Raw genomic sequence first — 22133 nt, 5'->3', positions numbered from 1 at the left:
CTGTCCCTGCTGCGACGGCTCCTGCGGTGTCTCCTGTCCCTGCTGTGACGGCTCCTGCGGTGTCTACTGTCCCTGCTGTGACGGCTCCTGCGGTGTCTCCTGTCCCTGCTGTGACGGCTCCTGCGGTGTCTACTGTCCCTGCTGTGACGGCTCCTGCGGTGTCTACTGTCCCTGCTGCGACGGCTCCTGCGGTGTCTCCTGTCCCTGCTGCGACGGCTCCTGCGGTGTCTCCTGTCCCTGCTGCGACGGCTCCTGCGGTGTCTCCTGTCCCTGCTGCGACGGCTCCTGCGGTGTCTCCTGTCCCTGCTGCGACGGCTCCTGCGGTGTCTCCTGTCCCTGCTGCGACGGCTCTTTCGGTGTCTCCTGTCCCTGCTGCGACGGCTCCTGCGGTGTCTCCTGTCCCTGCTGCGACGGCTCCTGCGGTGTCTCCTGTCCCTGCTGTGACGGCTCCTGCGGTAGGCTATTCCATAAATTCACCGTTCTTACTGTAAAGAAGCCTTGTCGCCTCTGCAGCTTGAACCTTTTTTTCTCCAGACGGAGGGGACAATGTGGGGGCTACAGGGGGCACTAGTGGGGTCTGAGAGGACAATGTGGGGGCTACAGGGGGCACTAGTGGGGTCTAAGAGAACAATGTTGGGGCTACAGGGGGCACTAGTGGGGTCTAAGAAAACAATGTTGGGGCTACAGGGGGGCACTAGTGGGGTCTAAGAGGACAATGTGGGGGCTACAGGGGGCACTAGTGGGGTCTGAGAGGACAATGTGGGTGCTACAGGGGGCACTAGTGGGGGTCTAAGAGGATTGCTTTGATATCGGCCTTCAGCTCGTCGGCATTGTTGGGTCTGGGGTCTCTCATCTTCCTCCTGACAATACCCTATAGATTCTCTATGGGGTTTAGGTCGGGCGAGTTGCTGGCCAATCAGGCGCAGTGATCCTGTGGTTATTACACCAGGTATTGGCACTTTTGGCAGTGTGGGCAGGTGCCAAGTCCTGCTGGAAAATGAAATCAGCGTCTCCATAAATCTGTCAGCAGAGGGAAGCATGAAGTGCCGGGAAATGTCCTGCCAGACGCTGCGCTGACTCAGGACCTGATATAACACAGTGGACCAACACTGCTGCTCCGTGTCCACAGTCCTGTTATCAGATGACAGTAAATTTTGCATTTCATTTGGAGATCTCGGTCCCGGAGTCTGGAGGAGAGTGGAGAGGCGTCAGTCCAAGTGTCCTGCGCTCCAGTGTGAAGTGTCTGCAGTCGGTGATGGTTTGGGGGCCGTGTCATCTGCTGGTGTTTGCTCCACTGTGTTATATCAGAGTGAGCGCAGCGTCTTCCAGGACATTTCCCACATTCTCATTTTGTGAGACACTAAATTTTGGGTTTTCAGTAACTGTTCCCATAATCATCAACATTAACAGAAGAAAATGCTCACTCCAGTCCAGTTTGTTACAATGTATCAGTGCAGGTAAAATGTATCAGCCAGGTGTTTACTGGATACAATTGTAGCAAAACATCAGCTCAGAGTAGAAGGTCTGTGCAGGTTTGCACTTTTTGGATATGAACAAGAATGTTTCCACTCACTGACAGCAAGCAGAAACAAAGTCTATTAGAAAGTTGCAGACTGAGGGGTCCCTTTAAGGCCGCTGTGCGTCAGGCGACGTCTCGCGGTGACTCGTACAGGAACGATTCTGAGTTCTCCTTTGATTCATTGTTCTATTAAATGTCGGAGATGAAGTGAAGATCTGATCTGTCGTCACACTGTGTCATCCACCTCATCAGAACGCAGTCATGTAAGAAGTACGCAGCTCCCATGCGAGGCAGGGGGAGGGGAGCTGCGAGTTACTGCTCCAGGCGAGGACGTCAGACCCCTCAATAGAGAGGAGAGAATCTGACACCAATCATCAGACGCACGGCCATTATACAGCTCGCCACCATTTTCAAAATCCGTTTGCTTTCAGTGAATGTAAACATTATTGTTCCCGTCCTGTTCAGGTTTAACTGACTCTGCTGCAGTGTTTGTTACAGTATATCAGATTTTACTGTAGTAATGAGCTGGACACGATCAGGACAGGCATTCACCGCATTGTGAGGCCCCGTTCACCGCATTGTGAGGCCCCGTTCACCGCATTGTGAGGCCCCGTTCACCGCATTGGGAGGCCCCGTTCACCGCATTGGGAGGCCCCGTTCACACGTTTTTTTTCAGGCAGAAATTTCTGCCTCAAAATTCAGTTTTAAATTTTGAGGCAGATTTTCCTCTCCCTGCACGCCGTTTGCTGCGTTTTTTTTGCTCGCGCCCATTGAGTGCCACGGGCAAAAACGCCACGAAATACCCTTTATCAGCCTCCCACCGATGTCAGTGGGAAGTCAGAGGCGTAAACGCCCGGAGATAGGGCATGCCGCTTTTTACCGCTCACGGTATAAAAAAACGCGTCCGTCTCCCATTGTAATCAATGGGAGGCGTTTTAAACGTTTTTTGGCGCGGTTTCCGCATCAAAAAACTGTGTGAACAGGACCCAAGTGCCCTGTCTCCTACATCATGTGATCAGCGCTGTAATGTAGAGAACAGTGGTTTTTATTTAGAAAAACTATCAATTTTCACCAAGTTATTGTGTTTTTACTTTTTGGCCAAGTGGGCGTTGTAAAGGGGAGTGTGTGACGCTGACCAATCAGTGACCAATCAGTGACCAATCAGCGTCACACACTTCTCCCCATTCATGTAATCAGCGCATAGTGATCTCGCGAGATCACGCTGTGCTGTCACATACTCACACATTAACTTTACTGAAGTGTCCTGACAGTGAATAGACGTTCCTTCCAGCCAGGACGTGATGTCTATTCAGAATCCTGACACTTCGCTAACGTTTGTGTGGGACTTAACCCCTTCAGGACTGAGCCTGTTTTGGCCTTCAGGACGAAGCCGATTTTTCAAATCTGACATGTCACTTTATGTGGTAATAACTCCGGAATGCTTTTACCTATCCAAGCGATTCTGAGATTGTTTTCTCGTGACACATTGTACTTTATGTTAGTGAAAAAATTTGGTTGATAAATTCAATATTTATTTGTAAAAAACACCAAGATTTGGAAAAAATTTGCAAAAATCTGCATTTTTCTCAATGTAAATGTATCTGCTTGTAAAACAGGCCGTTATACCACACAAAATAGTTACTAGTTACCATCCCCCATATGTCTGCTTTGTGTTTGCATCGTTTTTTGAACATCCTTTTATTTTTCTAGGACGTTACGAGGCTTAGAACTTTTAGCAGCAATTTCTCATATTTTCAAGAAAATTTCAAAAGGCGATTTTTTCAGGGACCAGTTCAGTTCTGAAGTGGCTTTGAGGGCCGTATATATTAGAAACCCCCATAAATCACCCCATTTTGAAAACTGCACCCCTCAAAATATACAAAACAGCATTCAGAAAGTGTTTTAACCCTTTAGGCGTTTCACAGGAATGAAAGCAATGTAGAGGTGAAAGTTACAAATTCCATTTTTTTTTTTTACAAAATTCATTTGTAATACATTTTTTTCTGCACCACAGAAGTTTTTACCCGAGAAATGTAACTCAATATTTATTGCCCAGATTCTGCAGTTTTTAGAAATGTCCCACATGTGGCCCTAGTGCGGTAATGGACTGAAACACCGGCCTCAGAAGCAAAGGAGCACCCAGTGGATTTTGGGGCCCAAAAGTGACCTCATTTTGGAAACTACACCCCTCAATAAATTTATCTAGGGGTATAATTAGCATTTTGAACCCACAGTTTTTTTGCTAAATTTATTTGAATTAGTTTGTGAAGATGAAAATCTACTTTTTTTCTGAAAAAACTTAGAAATGTGTAATTTTTTTCAAGGAATAAAAGAGAAAAAACACCACAATATATGTAAAGCAATTTCTCCTGATTATAGCAATACCCCATATGTGGTAATAAACTGCTGTTTGGACCCACGGCAGGACTCAGAAGGGAAGGAGCGCCATTTGGATTTTGAAATTCTGATTTTGCTGGAATAGTTTTCAGTGCCGTGTCGCGTTTGAAATGCACCGGAGGGAACAAAACAGTGGAAACCCCCGGAAAGTGACCCCATTTTGGAAACTACACTCATCAAGGAATTTTTCTAGGGGTAAAGTTAGCATTTTGACCCCACGGTTGTTTTGCTGAATTCATTGGAATTATTCTGTAAAGGTAAAAAGCAACTTTTATGAAAAAAGGTAGCCATTTTTAATTTTTACAAGGAATAAAGGAGAAAAAGCACCCCAACATTTGTAAAACAATTTCTCCTGATTACAGAAATATGCCATATGTGGTAATAAACTGCTGTTTGGACCCACAGCGGGGCTTAGAAGGGAAGGAGCGCTATTTGGCAGATTTAGCTGAAATGGTTTTTGGGTGCCATGTCGAATTTGCAAAGCCCCTGAGAGGCCAAAACAGTGGAAACCTCCCAAAAGTGGAAATTACACCACTTAAACAATCTATCTAGGGATATAGTGGGAATTTAGACCCCACAAGTCTTTTGCAGGATTTATTAGAATTCGGCCATGAAAATGAATATCGACATTTCTTCCACTAAAATGTTGCATTTTCTTCAATTTCACAAAGGATAAAGGGGGTAAAAGCCGCCCAACGTTTGTAAAGCAATTTCTCCCGAGTACGGCAATACCCCACGTGTGGTCATAAATGGTTTTTCATTAGAAAGTAATTAACCCTTTCTGGACTGATCCATTTTTTTCTTTTCCTTCTTAGTTTTTTCCTCCCCGCGTTCCAAGAGCCACAACTTTTTTATTTTTCCATCAATAGAGCGGTATGAGGGCTTATTTATTGAGGGACGAGCGGTCGTTTTTATTGGTACCATTTTTTGGTACATACAACTTTTTGAGCACTTTTTATTACATTTTTAGGTAGAGCCAAGGTGACCAAAAAACAGTGATTTTGCCGTTTTAAATTCTTTATTTTTCACGTGAGACGCTCCATACATCACCCCCCCCCCCCCCCACACTACGACATGCTATGTCATGGCGCGCGCAGGGGTTAATGCGCAGCGCATGGTGCGGAGTGAAAATTACAATTTTCCACTCATATGCCATTTTAGTGCACTACATGTTATGCCCAGTTTGTGCCACTGAAGACAAATACCTCAAAATATTAACCGGGTTCTCCCGGGTATGGCGATGGCATATTGGTGGACGTAAACTGGTGTTTGGGCACGCTGCAGGGCTCAGAAGGGAAGGAGCGACATTTGGCTTTTGGAGTGCAGACTTTGCATGGCAGTTGTTCTGTTTGGGGTTTTGCTGGTATTTCAGTTTATAATGTGGGGGAATATGTAATCTGTGCGGGGTACATGAGGGTATAATAATGGGGTAAATAAATAATAATCCGCAGATATGTGGCCGGTGTCGCACTGATAAATGGCGCCCGATCTTATCCGCTTTTGGACACTGCACATTTTGCATCGACATATTCTGGGAGCCGGAACGTCTTTATTTTTTCTCCCCCGGAGCCGTGTGAGGGTTTATTCTTTGCGGGACAATCTGTACTTTTCATTGGTACCATTTTGGGGTACCAGAAATTTTTTTGATCACGTTTTATTCCATTTTTTAGCAAGCCAGGTGACCAAAAACCATCAATTCTGACAATGTTTTTTATTCGTTTTTTATGGCCTTCACCCTGGGCTATAAATGACCATTATACTTTATTCTGCGGGTCGGTACGATTACGGCGATACCAGATGTAGATCATTTTGTTATGTTTTGCAGCGTTTGTGCAATAAAATCACTTCTTTATAAAATAAATACAATTTCTGTGTCACCGTATTCTGAGAGCCGTTAGTTTTTTATTTTTCAGTCAAAAAAGCTGTGTAAGGGCTTGTTTTTTGCGGGACGGGTTGTAGTTTGTATCGGTGCTATTTTGGCGTACATGCGACTTTTTGATCACTTTTTATTGTATATTTTGGGAGGGGTGGTGACCCAAAAATTGTGATTCGGGAACTGTTTTTAGTTTATTTTTTTCGCGGTGTTCACCGTGCGGGAAAAATAACATTATAGTTTTATAGTTGGGGTCGTTACGAACGCGGTGATACCAGATATGTGTACTTTTTTTAACGTGTTCATTTTTTTCCTATAATAAAAGAAAAAAAAAAAAGGAAAAAAAGCAGTTCTTGTTTATGTCACTTATAACTTTTATTTTTACACTTTTTAAAAACATTTTTATTATCTTTTTTTTACTTGTCCCACTAGCGGACACTTAGTCTTGCAGCTTTGATCGCTGCTGGAACACATTACACTACACACGTAGTGTAATGTACTCTAACTGTCAGTGACTGTCACACTGACAGGAAGCAGAGGAGGAACGGCCGGAGGCTGATCCTCCGAGGCTTCCGTACATGGCAACCCGGAGGTCATTGTCTGGCCTCTGGTTGCCATGATAAGGATCGCCAGCCCCAGCAAATACATGTGGGGGGCTGCCGATCCGCTGTAAACCTCTTCGATGTGGTGATCGCAATCAACCACCGCATCGAAGGGGTTAATTGCCAATTTCAGCGGCGACAGGCCGCTGATCGGCAACGGGGAGAGCAGGGCTGACACCCTGCACAGTTAACCGCCGCGCGGCGGTTAACTGTTGAAGCGCGTACGTATCTGCACGCCCAGGTGCGCGAAGTTACTGCTCACCTGGACGTACAGTTACACCAAGGTGCGGGAAGTGGTTAATGACAGAACAGCGTGATCTCGCGAGATCACTATCTGCTGTGTAAATGAATGGAGAGAAGTGTGTGACGCTGATTGGTCAGCGTCATACACTCTGTACAACGCCCAGTTATATATTAAGAAACTAATTAGCATAAATCTAAAATTGTTCATAACTTGGTGAAAATGTATCGTTTTTCTAAATAAAAAACCACTGTTCTCTACATTACAGCGCCGATCACATGATGTAGGAGACAGGACACTTATAATCTGGTGACAGCCCCTTTATTACTAGGACCACTGTTATCTACATTACAGCGCCGATCACATGATGTAGGAGACAGGACACTTATAATCTGGTGACAGCCCCTTTATTACTAGGACCACTGTTATCTACATTACAGCGCCGATCACATTATGTAGGAGACAGGACACTTATAATGTGGTGACAGCCTCTTTATTACTAGGACCACTGTTCTCTACATTACAGCGCCGATCACATGATGTAGGAGACAGGACACTTATAATCTGGTGACAGCCCCTTTATTACTAGGACCACTGTTATCTACATTACAGCGCCGATCACATTATGTAGGAGACGGGACACTTATAATCTGGTGACAGCCTCTTTATTACTAGGACCACTGTTCTCTACATTACAGCGCCGATCACATCATGTAGGAGACAGGGAACTTATAATGTGGTGACAGCCTCTTTATTACTAGGACCACTGTTCTCTACATTACAGTGCTGATCACATTATGTAGGAGACAGGGCACTTATAATGTGGTGACAGCCTCTTTATTACTAGGACCACTGTTCTCTACATTACAGCGCTGATCACATTATGTAGGAGACAGGTCACTTATAATCTGGTGACAGCCTCTTTATTACTAGGACCACTGTTATCTACATTACAGCGCCGATCACATTATGTAGGAGACGGGACACTTATAATCTGGTGACAGCCTCTTTATTACTAGGACCACTGTTCTCTACATTACAGCGCCGATCACATCATGTAGGAGACAGGGCACTTATAATGTGGTGACAGCCTCTTTATTACTAGGACCACTGTTATCTACATTACAGCGCTGATCACATTATGTAGGAGACAGGGCACTTATAATGTGGTGATAGTCTATTTTAGTGTATGAACATCCCCTAAAAAAGGATCTGAGCAGCGAGAAGTAGAAAATGATTTACTTTTACCCAGGACTAGAACTTCGTCTCAGTCCAGCGCTGACAGAAACTGCGGCAATGTGACCCCAACGCAGCAAGCGGCAGAGCGAGAAGAGACGCCGTCAGTAACGCTACTTCAACATTTTCCTAGAAAGTGATCAAACCAATCAAATCTACGCAACTTTATTAACAGCGTCATCAGTAAAAGAAGATTTCTAAAACAATATCAGTCGGGATTCCATCATGTGACAGATAACACTGTTTGTAATACCGCTTCTAACCTACAGAGGGCAGGGAGAAGGCACAACCCCATTGTAGAATACAGTTTGGGACTTTTTTTTTTTTTAAAGGGGCGGAGTCTGTCAGATGTAAACCCACCCCCACGTCTCCTTACAAGACCCTGATCCTATAGAACAAATGTTCACTCCTCAGGAATACGAGTCGACCGCAGAAAATGATGGGCGACCTCAGACCCGAGCGCATTAAGAATCGTAAATGAGAACACCAGATCTCGGTTATGGTTTGACCCACCCACTGTCAAGGCCACACCCCTTCTCTGCATGCCCCACCCCCTATGAGAATTCAACAATTAATAACACAGAATGGCGGCCAGCGCAGGATTGTCACTTCACAGAATTACACAACTTCAGCGCAGACACCGCACCCCGAGATGTCTCCACGCGGAGCAGTAAAGCTCTGATGTAGTACGCGATCCTGACCACTAGGGGCGCTGGAATCCGTCACTCCTCAATACTTCACATTTCTTGCCTTTAAAACCTCTAACAAAACTTCAGGCCGCTCTGAACATGAAGGCAAATACTGGTGTAGGACAGTCAGGACATGCTGGGAGTTGTAGTCTCTCCGCGGCGCAGCGTTAAGTGCCAGAACACGGGGCTTGTCCCAGCGATTTCAGTCTATACAAAATACTACAAGCGAGAAAAGTCACGTGACCCGCGCCGCCTAAGAGGTCACATGAACGCCATGAAAATCAGCCGCCGCATCTCCACCGGCGCCAAGAAAACGTGTCCACCTGTTTGTGAGGGGTGACGGGTCCGATGGCGCAGGGCGAGGCGGATCAGATCCCGGCGGTGGTCGATTTATCATCCACTTAGTCCGTCCGCGGGTCCCTGGAAGATTCAGATTGGAGTTCATGGAAGTAGTTCAGCCCAGAAGCACTTTCTGCATCCTGCGAGCAGCGGCGCCGGCCTCATCCTCCGAGTCAGACTCGCTCTGCGAGGAGACGGAGCTGCAGGGAGACGAGCACTCCGGGGAGCAGAGATAATGCATCAGCGGCAGGCGGTACTTCCCGCAGAAATCCACAAACCTGATGTGACGCACGCAGCTGTCGAAGTATACACCTGCGGGGGGAGGGGAGACAAGTCACCGGAGGTGGGGGTCATTCACTGTCATTACCCACAATCCTCCAACTCTACAAATGGGACAAGCTCAGCGTCAACCATTAGTGTCCAGAGACCCCCAACAACGTAGATGACAAAGGGGCTGCAGGACTGATCGCTGTGCCAAAAGTACAACACAGAACCAAAGAATCTGTAATTACAGGAACATTATAATCTACGTCAGAAAACTGTTCTACTGGTGGAGTCACCGTGTACATACATTACATCATACTCCAGAGCTGCACTCACTATTCTGCTGGTGGAGTCACTGTGTACATACATTACATTACTTATCCTGTACTGATCCTGAGTTACATCCTGTATTATACTCCAGAGCTGCACTCACTATTCTGCTGGTAGTGTCACTGTGTACATACATTACATTACTTATCCTGTACTGATCCTGAGTTATATCCTGTATTATACTCCAGAGCTGCACTCACTATTCTGCTGGTGGAGTCACTGTGTGCATACATTACATTACTTATCCTGTACTGATCCTGAGTTACATCCTGTGTTATACTCCAGAGCTGCACTCACTATTCTGCTGGTGGTGTCACTGTGTACATACATTACATTACTTATCCTGTACTGATCCTGAGTTATATCCTGTATTATACTCCAGAGCTGCACTCACTATTCTGCTGGTGAAGTCACTGTGTACATACATTACATTACTTATCCTGTACTGATCCTGAGTTACATCCTGTATTATACTCCAGAGCTGCACTCACTATTCTGCTGGTGGTGTCACTGTGTACATACATTACATTACTTATCCTGTACTGATCCTGAGTTATATCCTGTATTATACTCCAGAGCTGCACTCACTATTCTGCTGGTGGAGTCACTGTGTACATACATTACATTACTTATCCTGTACTGATCCTGAGTTATATCCTATATTATACTCCAGAGCTGTACTCACTATTCTGCTGGTGGTGTCACTGTGTACATACATTACATTACTTATCCTGTACTGATCCTGAGTTATATCCTATATTATACTCCAGAGCTGCACTCACTATTCTGCTGGTGGAGTCACTGTGTACATACATTACTTATCCTGTACTGATCCTGAGTTACATCCTGTATTATACTCCAGAGCTGCACTCACTATTCTGCTGGTGGAGTCACTGTGTCCATACATTACATTACTTATCCTGTACTGATCCTGAGTTATATCCTGTATTATACTCCAGAGCTGCACTCACTATTCTGCTGGTGGAGTCACTGTGTACATACATTACATTACTTATCCTGTGCTGATCCAGAGTTACATACAGTATTATACTCCAGAGCGGCACTCACTATTCTGCTGGTGGAGTCACTGTACATACATTACATTACTTATCCTGTACTGATCCTGAGTTATATCCTGTATTATACTCCAGAGCTGCACTCACTATTCTGCTGGTGGAGTCACTGTGTACATACATTACATTACTTATCCTGTACTGATCCTGAGTTATATCCTGTATTATACTCCAGAGCTGCACTCACTATTCTGCTGGTGGAGTCACTGTGTACATACATTACATTACTTATCCTGTACTGATCCTGAGTTATATCCTGTATTATACTCCAGAGCTGCACTCACTATTCTGCTGGTGGAGTCACTGTGTATATACATTACATTACTTATCCTGTACTGATCCTGAGTTACATCCTGTATTATACTACAGAGCTGCACTCACTATTCTGCTGGTGGGGTCACTGTGTACCTACATTACATTACTTATCCTGTACTGATCCCGAGTTACATCCTGTATTATACTCCAGAGCTGTACTCACTATTCTGCTGGTGGAGTCACTGTATACATACATTACTTATCCTGTACTGGTGCGGAGTTATATCCTGTATTATACTCCAGAGCTGCACTCACTATTCTGCTGGTGGAGTCACTGTGTACATACATTACTTATCCTGTACTGATCCTGAGTTACATCCTGTATTATACTCCAGAGCTGCGCTCACTATTCTGCTGGTGGAGTCACTGTGTACATGCATTACATTACTTATCCTGTACTGATCCTGAGTTATATCCTGTATTATACTCCAGAGCTGCACTCACTATTCTGCTGGTGGAGTCACTGTGTACATACATTACTTCTACTGATCCTGAGTTACATCCTGTATTATACTCCAGAGCTCCACTCACTATTCTGCTGGTGGAGTCACTGTGTACATACATTACATTACTTATCCTGTACTGATCCTGAGTTACAGTCTATATTATACTCCAGAGCTGCACTCACTATTCTGCTGGTGAAGTCACTGTGTACATACATTACATTGCTTATCCTGTACTGATCCCGAGTTATATCCTGTATTATACTCCAGAGCTGCACTCACTAAGTTCTCCACCAGCAGTATAGTGAGTGCGCCCTCTCCCCGGAGCTCAGTGTGGCGCGGTATCACCGGTTATGGACGGTATTTACTCTTTAGGTTTGTGTAGTTGCGGCAGATCTCACCTCCACACTTGGGGTTGGGACACTTGCTGGCCAGGTCGAGGTATCTCAGTAAGTTCTCGGGCAGCTCCCATGGGCAGTAGGGGATCCCGCGGCTCTTGATAGTCCGGCCGGACAGCTCCAATAACGAGGGTGGCGTGTAGGTCAAGTCTCTTACAAATCTCACGACAAGAGGATTCCCGCGCAGACTCAGCTCCTGCAGACGGCCCAGGCTCAGGATCTCACGGGGGAGGTAGGTGAGGAGATTGTTGTGGAGGCTGAGCGACCGTAAGAAGTGTAACCTGGAACCAAAGAGGAGGTCAGCGGACCGCAGAGACCCTCGTTATAATGTCATACCTGGAACTGCCTGATGGTGGCGCTGCCTGTCCTGTATACCCTCGTTATAATGTACAAGTCATACCTGGCACTGCCTGATGGTGGCGCTGCCTGTCCTTTATCCCCTCGTTATGTACAAGTCATACCTGGCACTGCCTGATGGTGGCGCTGTCTGTCTTGTATGCCCTCGTTATAATGTACAAGTCATACCCGGCACTGCCTGATGGTGGCGCTGCCTGTCCTGTATACCCTCGTTATAATGTACAAGTCATACCTGTCACTGCCTGATGGTGGCGCTGCCTGTCTTGTATGCCCTCGTTATAATGTACAAGTCATACCCGGCACTGCCTGATGGTGGCGCTGCCTGTCCTGTATACCCTCGTTATAATGTCATACCTGGCACTGCCTGATGGTGGCGCTGCCTGTCCTGTATACCCTCGTTATAATGTACAAGTCATACCTGTCACTGCCTGATGGTGGCGCTGCCTGTCCTGTATACCCTCGTTATAATGTACAAGTCATACCTGGCACTGCCTCATGGTGGCGCTGCCTGTCCTGTATCCCCTCGGAGCTTCATGAGCCCTACATTTCTATCAAGGTGGGGGAGGGGTGCTGGGACCCCCACAGATCGCTTCGTCTGGTCTCTATCTTATGCGGGAGACCTCGGGGTCCCTGCTGCTATCAGGCCGGCCATACAGTAGATTGGGACTTATATGTAAGACTATGGCAGGGCCGTCAGCGCTAGTGACACAGTCAGACCGCACACTGACACCTCAGCAGCCCTGTAATACACAGCTCCGGCGGTCTGGTCGCCCTCTAGGTGGCGCTCTTACCATCTAGAAGACTAATATTGACCCAGTTAAGGTCTGTATAATGTATATGGAACGCGCCACCTAGAGGAGGAGGCAGGTATCAGGAAATCACTGGTCTGGTTCTTGAACCCAATGACACGTATTGCGGACTCTGGATGGCGACTTCTGCCCACGTGACCCGCACCTATAGAGGGGGAGGAGGCGGACTTACTGCGCCAGCTGCGGGGGAACGCTCTGTATCCGGTTATCACAAAGCACCAGGCAGCTCAGGTACGGCAGGTTGGCCAGTTCTGGGGGGATGTACGAGATGAAATTCCCCCCCAGGTACAGGAACTCCAGGCTGCAAAAGAAACACAAAATACTGATGAAGAGAAGAGAATCCCACAGAAATGTCTGACGCAGGGGACCCCGGGACTGACCCCCCCCCCCTCCCCCCCAACACACGGAGCTGCCTGGTGCTGGGGGTCTTCAACAACTTATTTTATGCGAATCATGACGTTTAGGGGATTCCTTATTATATATTTTCTGATGCAGAGCTCCAAACCCGCTCTATAGACAGTTACAGGATAACATTACAGATCACTACCTGCAGCCACCACTGAGGGGAGCTCACGACATACAGATATATACAGCTCCCATAGAGTTACATAACATTCTCACAACCTGCAGCCACCACTAGAGGGAGATCGCTACATACAGATATATACAGCTCCCATAGAGTTACATGATAACATTCTGCTTCCTGCAGCCACCACTAGGGGGAGCTCACGACATACAGATATATACAGCTCCCATAGAGTTACATGATAACATTCTCACAACCTGCAGCCACCACTAGAGCTAGATCGCTACATACAGATATATACAGCTCCCATAGAATTACATGATAACATTCTCACAACCTGCAGCCACCACTAGAGGAAGCTCACTACATACAGATATATACAGCTCCTATAGAGTTACATGATAACATTCTGCTGCCTGCTGCCACCACTAGGGGGAGATCACTACATACAGCTATATACAGCTCCCATAGAGTTACATGATGACATTCTGCTGCCTGCAGTTACCACTAGAGGGAGCTCACTACATACAGATATATACAGCTCCCATAGTTACATGATAACATTCTGCTGCCTGCAGTCACCACTAGAGGGAGCTCACTACATACAGATATATACAGCTCCCATAGTTACATGATAACATTCTGCTGCCTGCAGCCACCACTAGAGGGAGCTCACTACATACAGATATATACAGCTCCCATAGTTACATGATAACATTCTGCTGCCTGCAGCCACCACTAGGAGGAGCTCACTACATACTGATATATACAGCTCCCATAGAGTTACATGAAAAGATTCTCACCACCTACAGCCACCAATAGGGGGAGCTCACTACATACAGATATATACAGCTCCCATAGAGTTACATGATAACATTCTGCTGCCTGCAGCAACCACTAGGGGGAGCTCACTACATACAGATATATACAGCTCCCATAGAGTTACATGATAACATTCTGCTGCCTGCTGCCACCACTAGGGGGGAGTTCAGTCCATGTTCTACCTCAATAATAATACTACTACAACTGCAGGGAGATGATGTAACTACTGGATGTCTATACATTGTACACGTCACGTGATGGGGGGGGGGGGGATTAGTTTGTCTCTGATCCAACACTAACAATGAGATGCGTTTAGCGGCCGCTGATGGAGGGGGGGGGGTGTTACTACCTGTATGGGGAGGTCTGTCTGTCCTGTGAGCACCTAGGTGGGGGGCAGATACTTTCCTCATGGCCGCGTCAGTACAGAATTAACGAAACACAAATAAAGGGGAACATAACGTGTGACGGTAAATCACCGAAGCGCTAAAAATCAGACTCCGCCCTTGCGCTATAATAAATCCGAGCCCGTCCTGAACGCGATGTAACGAGTCAGAGATCCAAAAATTACAGAGAAAAAATGACACTTGTTCTGGGAGTGAAATGGTTAAACAGTAGAACGTTCTGGATCAGCTGGAGGAAGATACAAAGTGCCACAATCCTCATCACTTTGGACCCAATGAACCTGGAATCAGCGCAGCGGGGCGGGGGAGGAGCGGAGCGCGGCACGTGTTAACTCTTTCCAGGAAACTCTGCGGAGAACATTCCAGGAAACAAGTTCAGCACATTCCTACATTGTGTCACAAGAAGCAGGAGCAGAGCGCCCCCAGGTGGAGGTCAAGTACAAGCTGCAGTCAATGGCAACGCTACAACTCGGCGATCTAAGGGTATGTTCACACACACTAATTATGGACGTAATTCGGGCGTTTTTGCCCAGAATTACGTCCGAAAAACGCGTCAATTGACGGCGCGTAAATAGACGCCTGCGCCAAAGAAGTGACCTGTCACTTCTTTGGGCGTAATTGGAGCCGTTATTCATTGACTCCAATGAAAAGCAGCGCCAATTACGTCTGTAACTGACGCGGCGTTCAAGCGCCTGCACATGCCGGTACGGCTGAAATGACGGGGATGTTTCCTCCTGAAAACATCCCCGTAATTTCAGCCGTTACGGACGCTGTCGTGTGAACATACCCGAACGGTTACACGCGCTCGGACTGTACGGCGCTGGAGCCCCCCTCATAATGGTCGCCATGGTTCCTCACGGCAGGACAGTCTGGGACAAGCGCCATGGAATCTGTAAGGGGCTCCAACATCACCTCCCGGAGCGGGCAAGAGAGAGCCCTGTGTTATAATCCTGCGGGGCACGGCGGGCAGGAGGAGGGAGCCCTGTGTTATAATCCTGCGGGGCACGGCGGGCAGGAGGAGGGAGCCCTGTGTTATAATCCTGCGGGGCACGGCGGGCAGGAGGAGGGAGCCCTGTGTTATAATCCTGCGGGGCACGGCGGGCAGGAGGAGGGAGCCCTGTGTTATAATCCTGCGGGGCACGGCGGGCAGGAGGAGGGAGCCCTGTGTTATAATCCTGCGGGGCACGGCGGGCAGGAGGAGGGAGCCCTGTGTTATAATCCTGCGGGCAGGAGGGAGCCCTGTGTTATTATCCTGCGGGCAGGAGGGAGCCCTGTGTTATTATCCTGCCGGGCACTGCGGGCAGGAGGGAGCCCTGTGCTATTATCCTGCGGGCAGAAGGGAGCCCTGTGTTATTATCCTGCGGGGCACGGTGGGCAGGAGGGAGCCCAGTATTATTATCCTGCGGGCAGAAGGGAGCCCTGTGTTATTATCCTGCGGGCAGGAGGGAGCCCTGTGTTATTATCCTGCGGGCAGGAGGGAGCCCTGCGGTATTATCCTGCGGGGCACGGCGGGCAGGAGGGAGCCCAGTATTATTATCCTGCGGGCAGGAGGGAGCCCTGTGTTATTATCCTGCGGGGCACGGCGGGCAGGAGGGAGCCCAGTATTATTATCCTGCGGGCAGGAGGGAGCCCTGTGTTATTATCCTGCGGGGTAACACGGCACAGTGTGGACAGGACATAGCGGCCAATGTGCTACATGCTTCATCCAAGGTCCTCCACAGATGCAGTGTCGTCACTGATGAGAAGCGTAGGCGCTCCTTCATAATCATGGATTCAGCTCATCCCTGTGACCGGGTCTAGAATGTGACGTCAATTGTTCTCCACGGGAAAGTCGCCATCAACGCTGCGCCCCAAATATTCCGTTCTTACAACTTTCTTTTCTATAGAGAACAATGTCCCCGTTTAGTCCCAGTCCCTGTCCCTATATTCTGCGCCCTCCCACAATTCCATGTTCTTCCCCATCTGTTCATCCTGAGCCACCGGATTCATGAATAGAATAGCAGAATTCCAGTGGAGACTGACACCACCACAGGCCGAGCTGCAGGAAAGAGACCTGTGGAGGATTCTATGCCTGTCAGGGTGGGAGGAAAGTTGGGTGACAGCCCCGATGACCGCTGGAGCGGCAGATATGAAGACAAATTCACCGGTGCGGCATTAACCCCCCATTATGAGGTGGAGTGTCTCCGGGTGCACACGGGATGGAGAGCGACAGATTGTGCGGCGGACGGCGTGACGGTGAGAACAGGTCCCAGCTCCGCTCACATGGGAAAACAACGTCTGTGAATGCTGGGAGTTGTAGTAGCTGGACATGCAAAACCTGCCGTCACTTTAAGGCGAGACACAAAAAGCGATCGGAATTGTTTGACCCAATAATCGCACCTGGTCCCGCCAGAGAGCGGTCTATATAGTCCTGGCGGCTGCCTGTCCCGATACCGCTTCTTAAAGGGCCACACCCCTCCGACCATACACCGACTCTGGGTTTTTTGGACAGAATAATCGCAGCGAAAAAAAATCTCAACCAGTCCGAGATTCTAGAATATCCATGAGGGACGTTAATGAAGGAGGTCGGAGCATGCTGAGAGTTGTAGTTACACAACAGCCGCCCCTTATACTACATCCCCCATCATTGACCCCGCGAGCTCATACTGCACCTGGTCACGTCCTCGATCTCCGCCGGGATGCTCTTCAGCCGGTTGCCCCCCAGGGACAGGGTCTTCAGGGTCCGGATCTGGAGCAGTTGGGTCGGGAATTCCTCAAACTGGTTCCCGCTGAGGTTGACGACCTCCAGCCTCATGGCGCCCAGATCTTTGGGCAGCGAGAACTCGTCCAGGCGGTTGTTCTTGGCCAGTAGGATCTTGAGCTTGGTCAGCGCCAGGATCTCCTCCCCGATGTAGGCCAGGCCGTTACTGCTGATGTCCAGGAGGTGAAGCTGGGAGAAGTGGGCCACAGAGGGCGGCAGGACCACCAGGCGGTTGTGGGGCAGCAGCAGCTGCAGAACCTCTTGCCTCCGCTCCTCCGTCATCTGCTCCAGGTTCTCCAGGCCCAGGCGGGACAGGTTCAGGGTGCTGTCACCCTCCGCAGGCTCCGGCCCCTCCATGGCTGCTGGGGGACAGTTGTGGGGTAACTATAGCACCAGGGGACAGTCACACAAGTTATGGAGGCTCTGCAGCCGGAGGACCCCACAATGTACCGCCCTCCAGGGGTCTCTATAGTGTCAGGGGCCACAGGTTCCTGGCAGCTCCCCCTCCCAGCATGACCGGGAGACCCTGTAGCTGGCGGCTGCGAACACAATTCCTCCCGGGGCTTCTCTTGTACAGCGCGGGGCCAAAAGTCAGGACAAGCGCCCGGCTGGAAGCTCCGGAGCCACAACACGGACACCGGCCCCGCGATCCCCTCGGCTGCAGCAAAGTCCCCGGAATCTTCAGCAAGTCCACCCGAGCTCAGCCCCGGAACCTGGATACCCGCCGCCGCCTGCACCGCCGGAGCTGAGGCCGCTGGACGGGACCCCGGAACCTGGATATGGGGGAGGGTATAAGAGCCGGTCCGGGACACTGCAGTCATTATACAGGGGAGGGGCGGACGCAATGACGTCAGCGGGGCGGTCACATGGGGAGGAGTGATACAATGTAACAACGTGACGGCCGCAAAACGTTACTCAGCACAATTTCAGCGGTCACCTGACAGATGCCGCTTATCACCCATATAATACTGACAAATGCCGCTTATCACCCGTATAATACTGACAGCTGCCGCTTATCACCTGTATAATACTGACAGCTGCCGCTTATCACCTGTATAATACTGACAGCTGCCGCTTATCACCTGTATAATACTGACAGCTGCCGCTTATCACCTGTATAATACTGACAGCTGCTGCTTATCACCTGTATAATACTGACAGCTGCCGCTTATCACCTGTATAATACTGACAGCTGCCGCTTATCACCTGTATAATACTGACAGCTGCCGCTTATCACCTGTATAATACTGACAGATGCCGCTAATCACCTGTATAATACTGACAGCTGCCGCTTATCACCTGTATAATACTGACAGCTGCCGCTTATCACCTGTATAATACTGACAGCTGCCGCTTATCACCTGTATAATACTGACAGATGCCGCTTATCACCCGTATAATACTGACAGATGCCGCTTATCACCCGTATAATACTGACAGCTGCCGCTTATCACCCATATAGTACTGACAGATGCCGCTTATCACCTGTATAATACTGATACCTGCCACTTATCACCTGTATAATACTGACAGCTGCCGCTTATCACCTGTATAATACTGATACCTGCCACTTATCACCTTTATAATACTGACAGCTGCCGCTTATCACCTGTATAATACTGATACCTGCCACTTATCACCCATATAATACTGACAGATGCCGCTTATCACCCGTATAATACTGACAGCTGCCGCTTATCCCCCGTATAATACTGACAGCTGCCGCTTATCCCCCGTATAATACTGACAGCTGCCGCTTATCACCTGTATAATACTGACAGCTGCCGCTTATCACCTGTATAATACTGACAGCTGCCGCTTATCACCTGTATAATACTGACAGCTGCCGCTTATCACCTGTATAATACTGACAGCTGCCGCTTATCACCTGTATAATACTGACAGATGCCGCTTATCACCAGTATAATACTGACAGCTGCCGCTTATCACCCATATAATACTGACAGATGCCGCTTATCACCCGTATAATACTGACAGCTGCCGCTTATCCCCCGTATAATACTGACAGCTGCCGCTTATCCCCCGTATAATACTGACAGCTGCCGCTTATCACCTGTATAATACTGACAGCTGCCGCTTATCACCTGTATAATACTGACAGCTGCCGCTTATCACCTGTATAATACTGACAGCTGCCGCTTATCACCTGTATAATACTGACAGCTGCCGCTTATCACCTGTATAATACTGACAGCTGCCGCTTATCACCTGTATAATACTGACAGCTGCCGCTTATCACCTGTATAATACTGACAGCTGCCGCTTATCACCTGTATAATACTGACAGCTGCCGCTTATCACCTGTATAATACTGACAGCTGCCGCTTATCACCTGTATAATACTGACAGCTGCCGCTTATCACCTGTATAATACTGACAGCTGCCGCTTATCACCTGTATAATACTGACAGCTGCCGCTTATCACCTGTATAATACTGACAGCTGCCGCTTATCACCTCTATAATACTGACAGCTGCCGCTTATCACCTGTATAATACTGACAGCTGCCGCTTATCACCTTTATAATACTGACAGCTGCCGCTTATCACCTGTATAATACTGACAGCTGCCGCTTATCACCTGTATAATACTGACAGCTGCCGCTTATCACCTGTATAATACTGACAGCTGCCGCTTATCACCTGTATAATACTGACAGCTGCCGCTTATCACCTGTATAATACTGACAGCTGCCGCTTATCACCTGTATAATACTGACAGCTGCCGCTTATCACCTGTATAATACTGACAGCTGCCGCTTATCACCTGTATAATACTGACAGCTGCCGCTTATCACCTGTATAATACTGACAGCTGCCTCTTATCACCTGTATAATACTGACAGCTGCCGCTTATCACCTGTATAATACTGACAGATGCCGCTTATCACCTGTATAATACTGACAGCTGCCGCTTATCACCTGTATAATACTGACAGCTGCCGCTTATCACCTGTATAATACTGACAGCTGCCGCTTATCACCTGTATAATACTGACAGCTGCCGCTTATCACCTGTATAATACTGACAGATGCCGCTTATCACCTGTATAATACTGACAGCTGCCGCTTATCACCTGTATAATACTGACAGCTGCCGCTTATCACCTGTATAATACTGACAGCTGCAGCTTATCACCTGTATAATACTGACAGCTGCCGCTTATCACCTGTATAATACTGACAGCTGCCGCTTATCACCTGTATAATACTGACAGCTGCCGCTTATCACCTGTATAATACTGACAGCTGCCGCTTATCACCTGTATAATACTGACAGATGCCGCTTATCACCTGTATAATACTGACAGCTGCCGCTTATCACCTGTATAATACTGACAGCTGCCGCTTATCACCTGTATAATACTGACAGCTGCAGCTTATCACCTGTATAATACTGACAGCTGCCGCTTATCACCTGTATAATACTGACAGCTGCCGCTTATCACCTGTATAATACTGACAGCTGCCGCTTATCACCTGTATAATACTGACAGATGCCGCTAATCACCTGTATAATACTGACAGCTGCCGCTTATCACCTGTATAATACTGACAGCTGCCGCTTATCACCTGTATAATACTGACAGCTGCCGCTTATCACCTGTATAATACTGACAGATGCCGCTTATCACCCGTATAATACTGACAGATGCCGCTTATCACCCGTATAATACTGACAGCTGCCGCTTATCACCCATATAGTACTGACAGATGCCGCTTATCACCTGTATAATACTGATACCTGCCACTTATCACCTGTATAATACTGACAGCTGCCGCTTATCACCTGTATAATACTGATACCTGCCACTTATCACCTTTATAATACTGACAGCTGCCGCTTATCACCTGTATAATACTGATACCTGCCACTTATCACCCATATAATACTGACAGATGCCGCTTATCACCCGTATAATACTGACAGCTGCCGCTTATCCCCCGTATAATACTGACAGCTGCCGCTTATCCCCCGTATAATACTGACAGCTGCCGCTTATCACCTGTATAATACTGACAGCTGCCGCTTATCACCTGTATAATACTGACAGCTGCCGCTTATCACCTGTATAATACTGACAGCTGCCGCTTATCACCTGTATAATACTGACAGCTGCCGCTTATCACCTGTATAATACTGACAGATGCCGCTTATCACCAGTATAATACTGACAGCTGCCGCTTATCACCCATATAATACTGACAGATGCCGCTTATCACCCGTATAATACTGACAGCTGCCGCTTATCCCCCGTATAATACTGACAGCTGCCGCTTATCCCCCGTATAATACTGACAGCTGCCGCTTATCACCTGTATAATACTGACAGCTGCCGCTTATCACCTGTATAATACTGACAGCTGCCGCTTATCACCTGTATAATACTGACAGCTGCCGCTTATCACCTGTATAATACTGACAGCTGCCGCTTATCACCTGTATAATACTGACAGCTGCCGCTTATCACCTGTATAATACTGACAGCTGCCGCTTATCACCTGTATAATACTGACAGCTGCCGCTTATCACCTGTATAATACTGACAGCTGCCGCTTATCACCTGTATAATACTGACAGCTGCCGCTTATCACCTGTATAATACTGACAGCTGCCGCTTATCACCTGTATAATACTGACAGCTGCCGCTTATCACCTGTATAATACTGACAGCTGCCGCTTATCACCTGTATAATACTGACAGCTGCCGCTTATCACCTCTATAATACTGACAGCT

At 47.9% G+C, this 22133-nt stretch overlaps 1 protein-coding gene across 1 annotated transcript; it reads right to left on the bottom strand.

The window, feature by feature from the left end:
• Positions 1 to 8017: 8017 nt before the first annotated feature.
• Positions 8018 to 18203, bottom strand: LRRC58 (leucine rich repeat containing 58). Its single transcript, XM_075848696.1, has 4 exons — positions 17286 to 18203; positions 13058 to 13186; positions 11723 to 12000; positions 8018 to 9208 (listed from the first exon to the last, which is right to left on the bottom strand). The coding sequence occupies exons 1-4, from the start codon at positions 17729 to 17731 to the stop codon at positions 9012 to 9014; spliced, it is 1050 nt and encodes a 349-aa protein (XP_075704811.1). The 5' UTR covers positions 17732 to 18203; the 3' UTR covers positions 8018 to 9011.
• Between the last annotated feature and the right edge of the window lie 3930 nt (positions 18204 to 22133).

This window comes from Rhinoderma darwinii, unplaced genomic scaffold (assembly GCF_050947455.1).
Source record: "Rhinoderma darwinii isolate aRhiDar2 unplaced genomic scaffold, aRhiDar2.hap1 Scaffold_449, whole genome shotgun sequence".
Lineage (NCBI taxonomy): Eukaryota > Metazoa > Chordata > Amphibia > Anura > Rhinodermatidae > Rhinoderma > Rhinoderma darwinii.
Note: the sequence above shows the minus strand (reverse complement) of the source record. Positions and strands in the feature narration are given on the sequence as shown.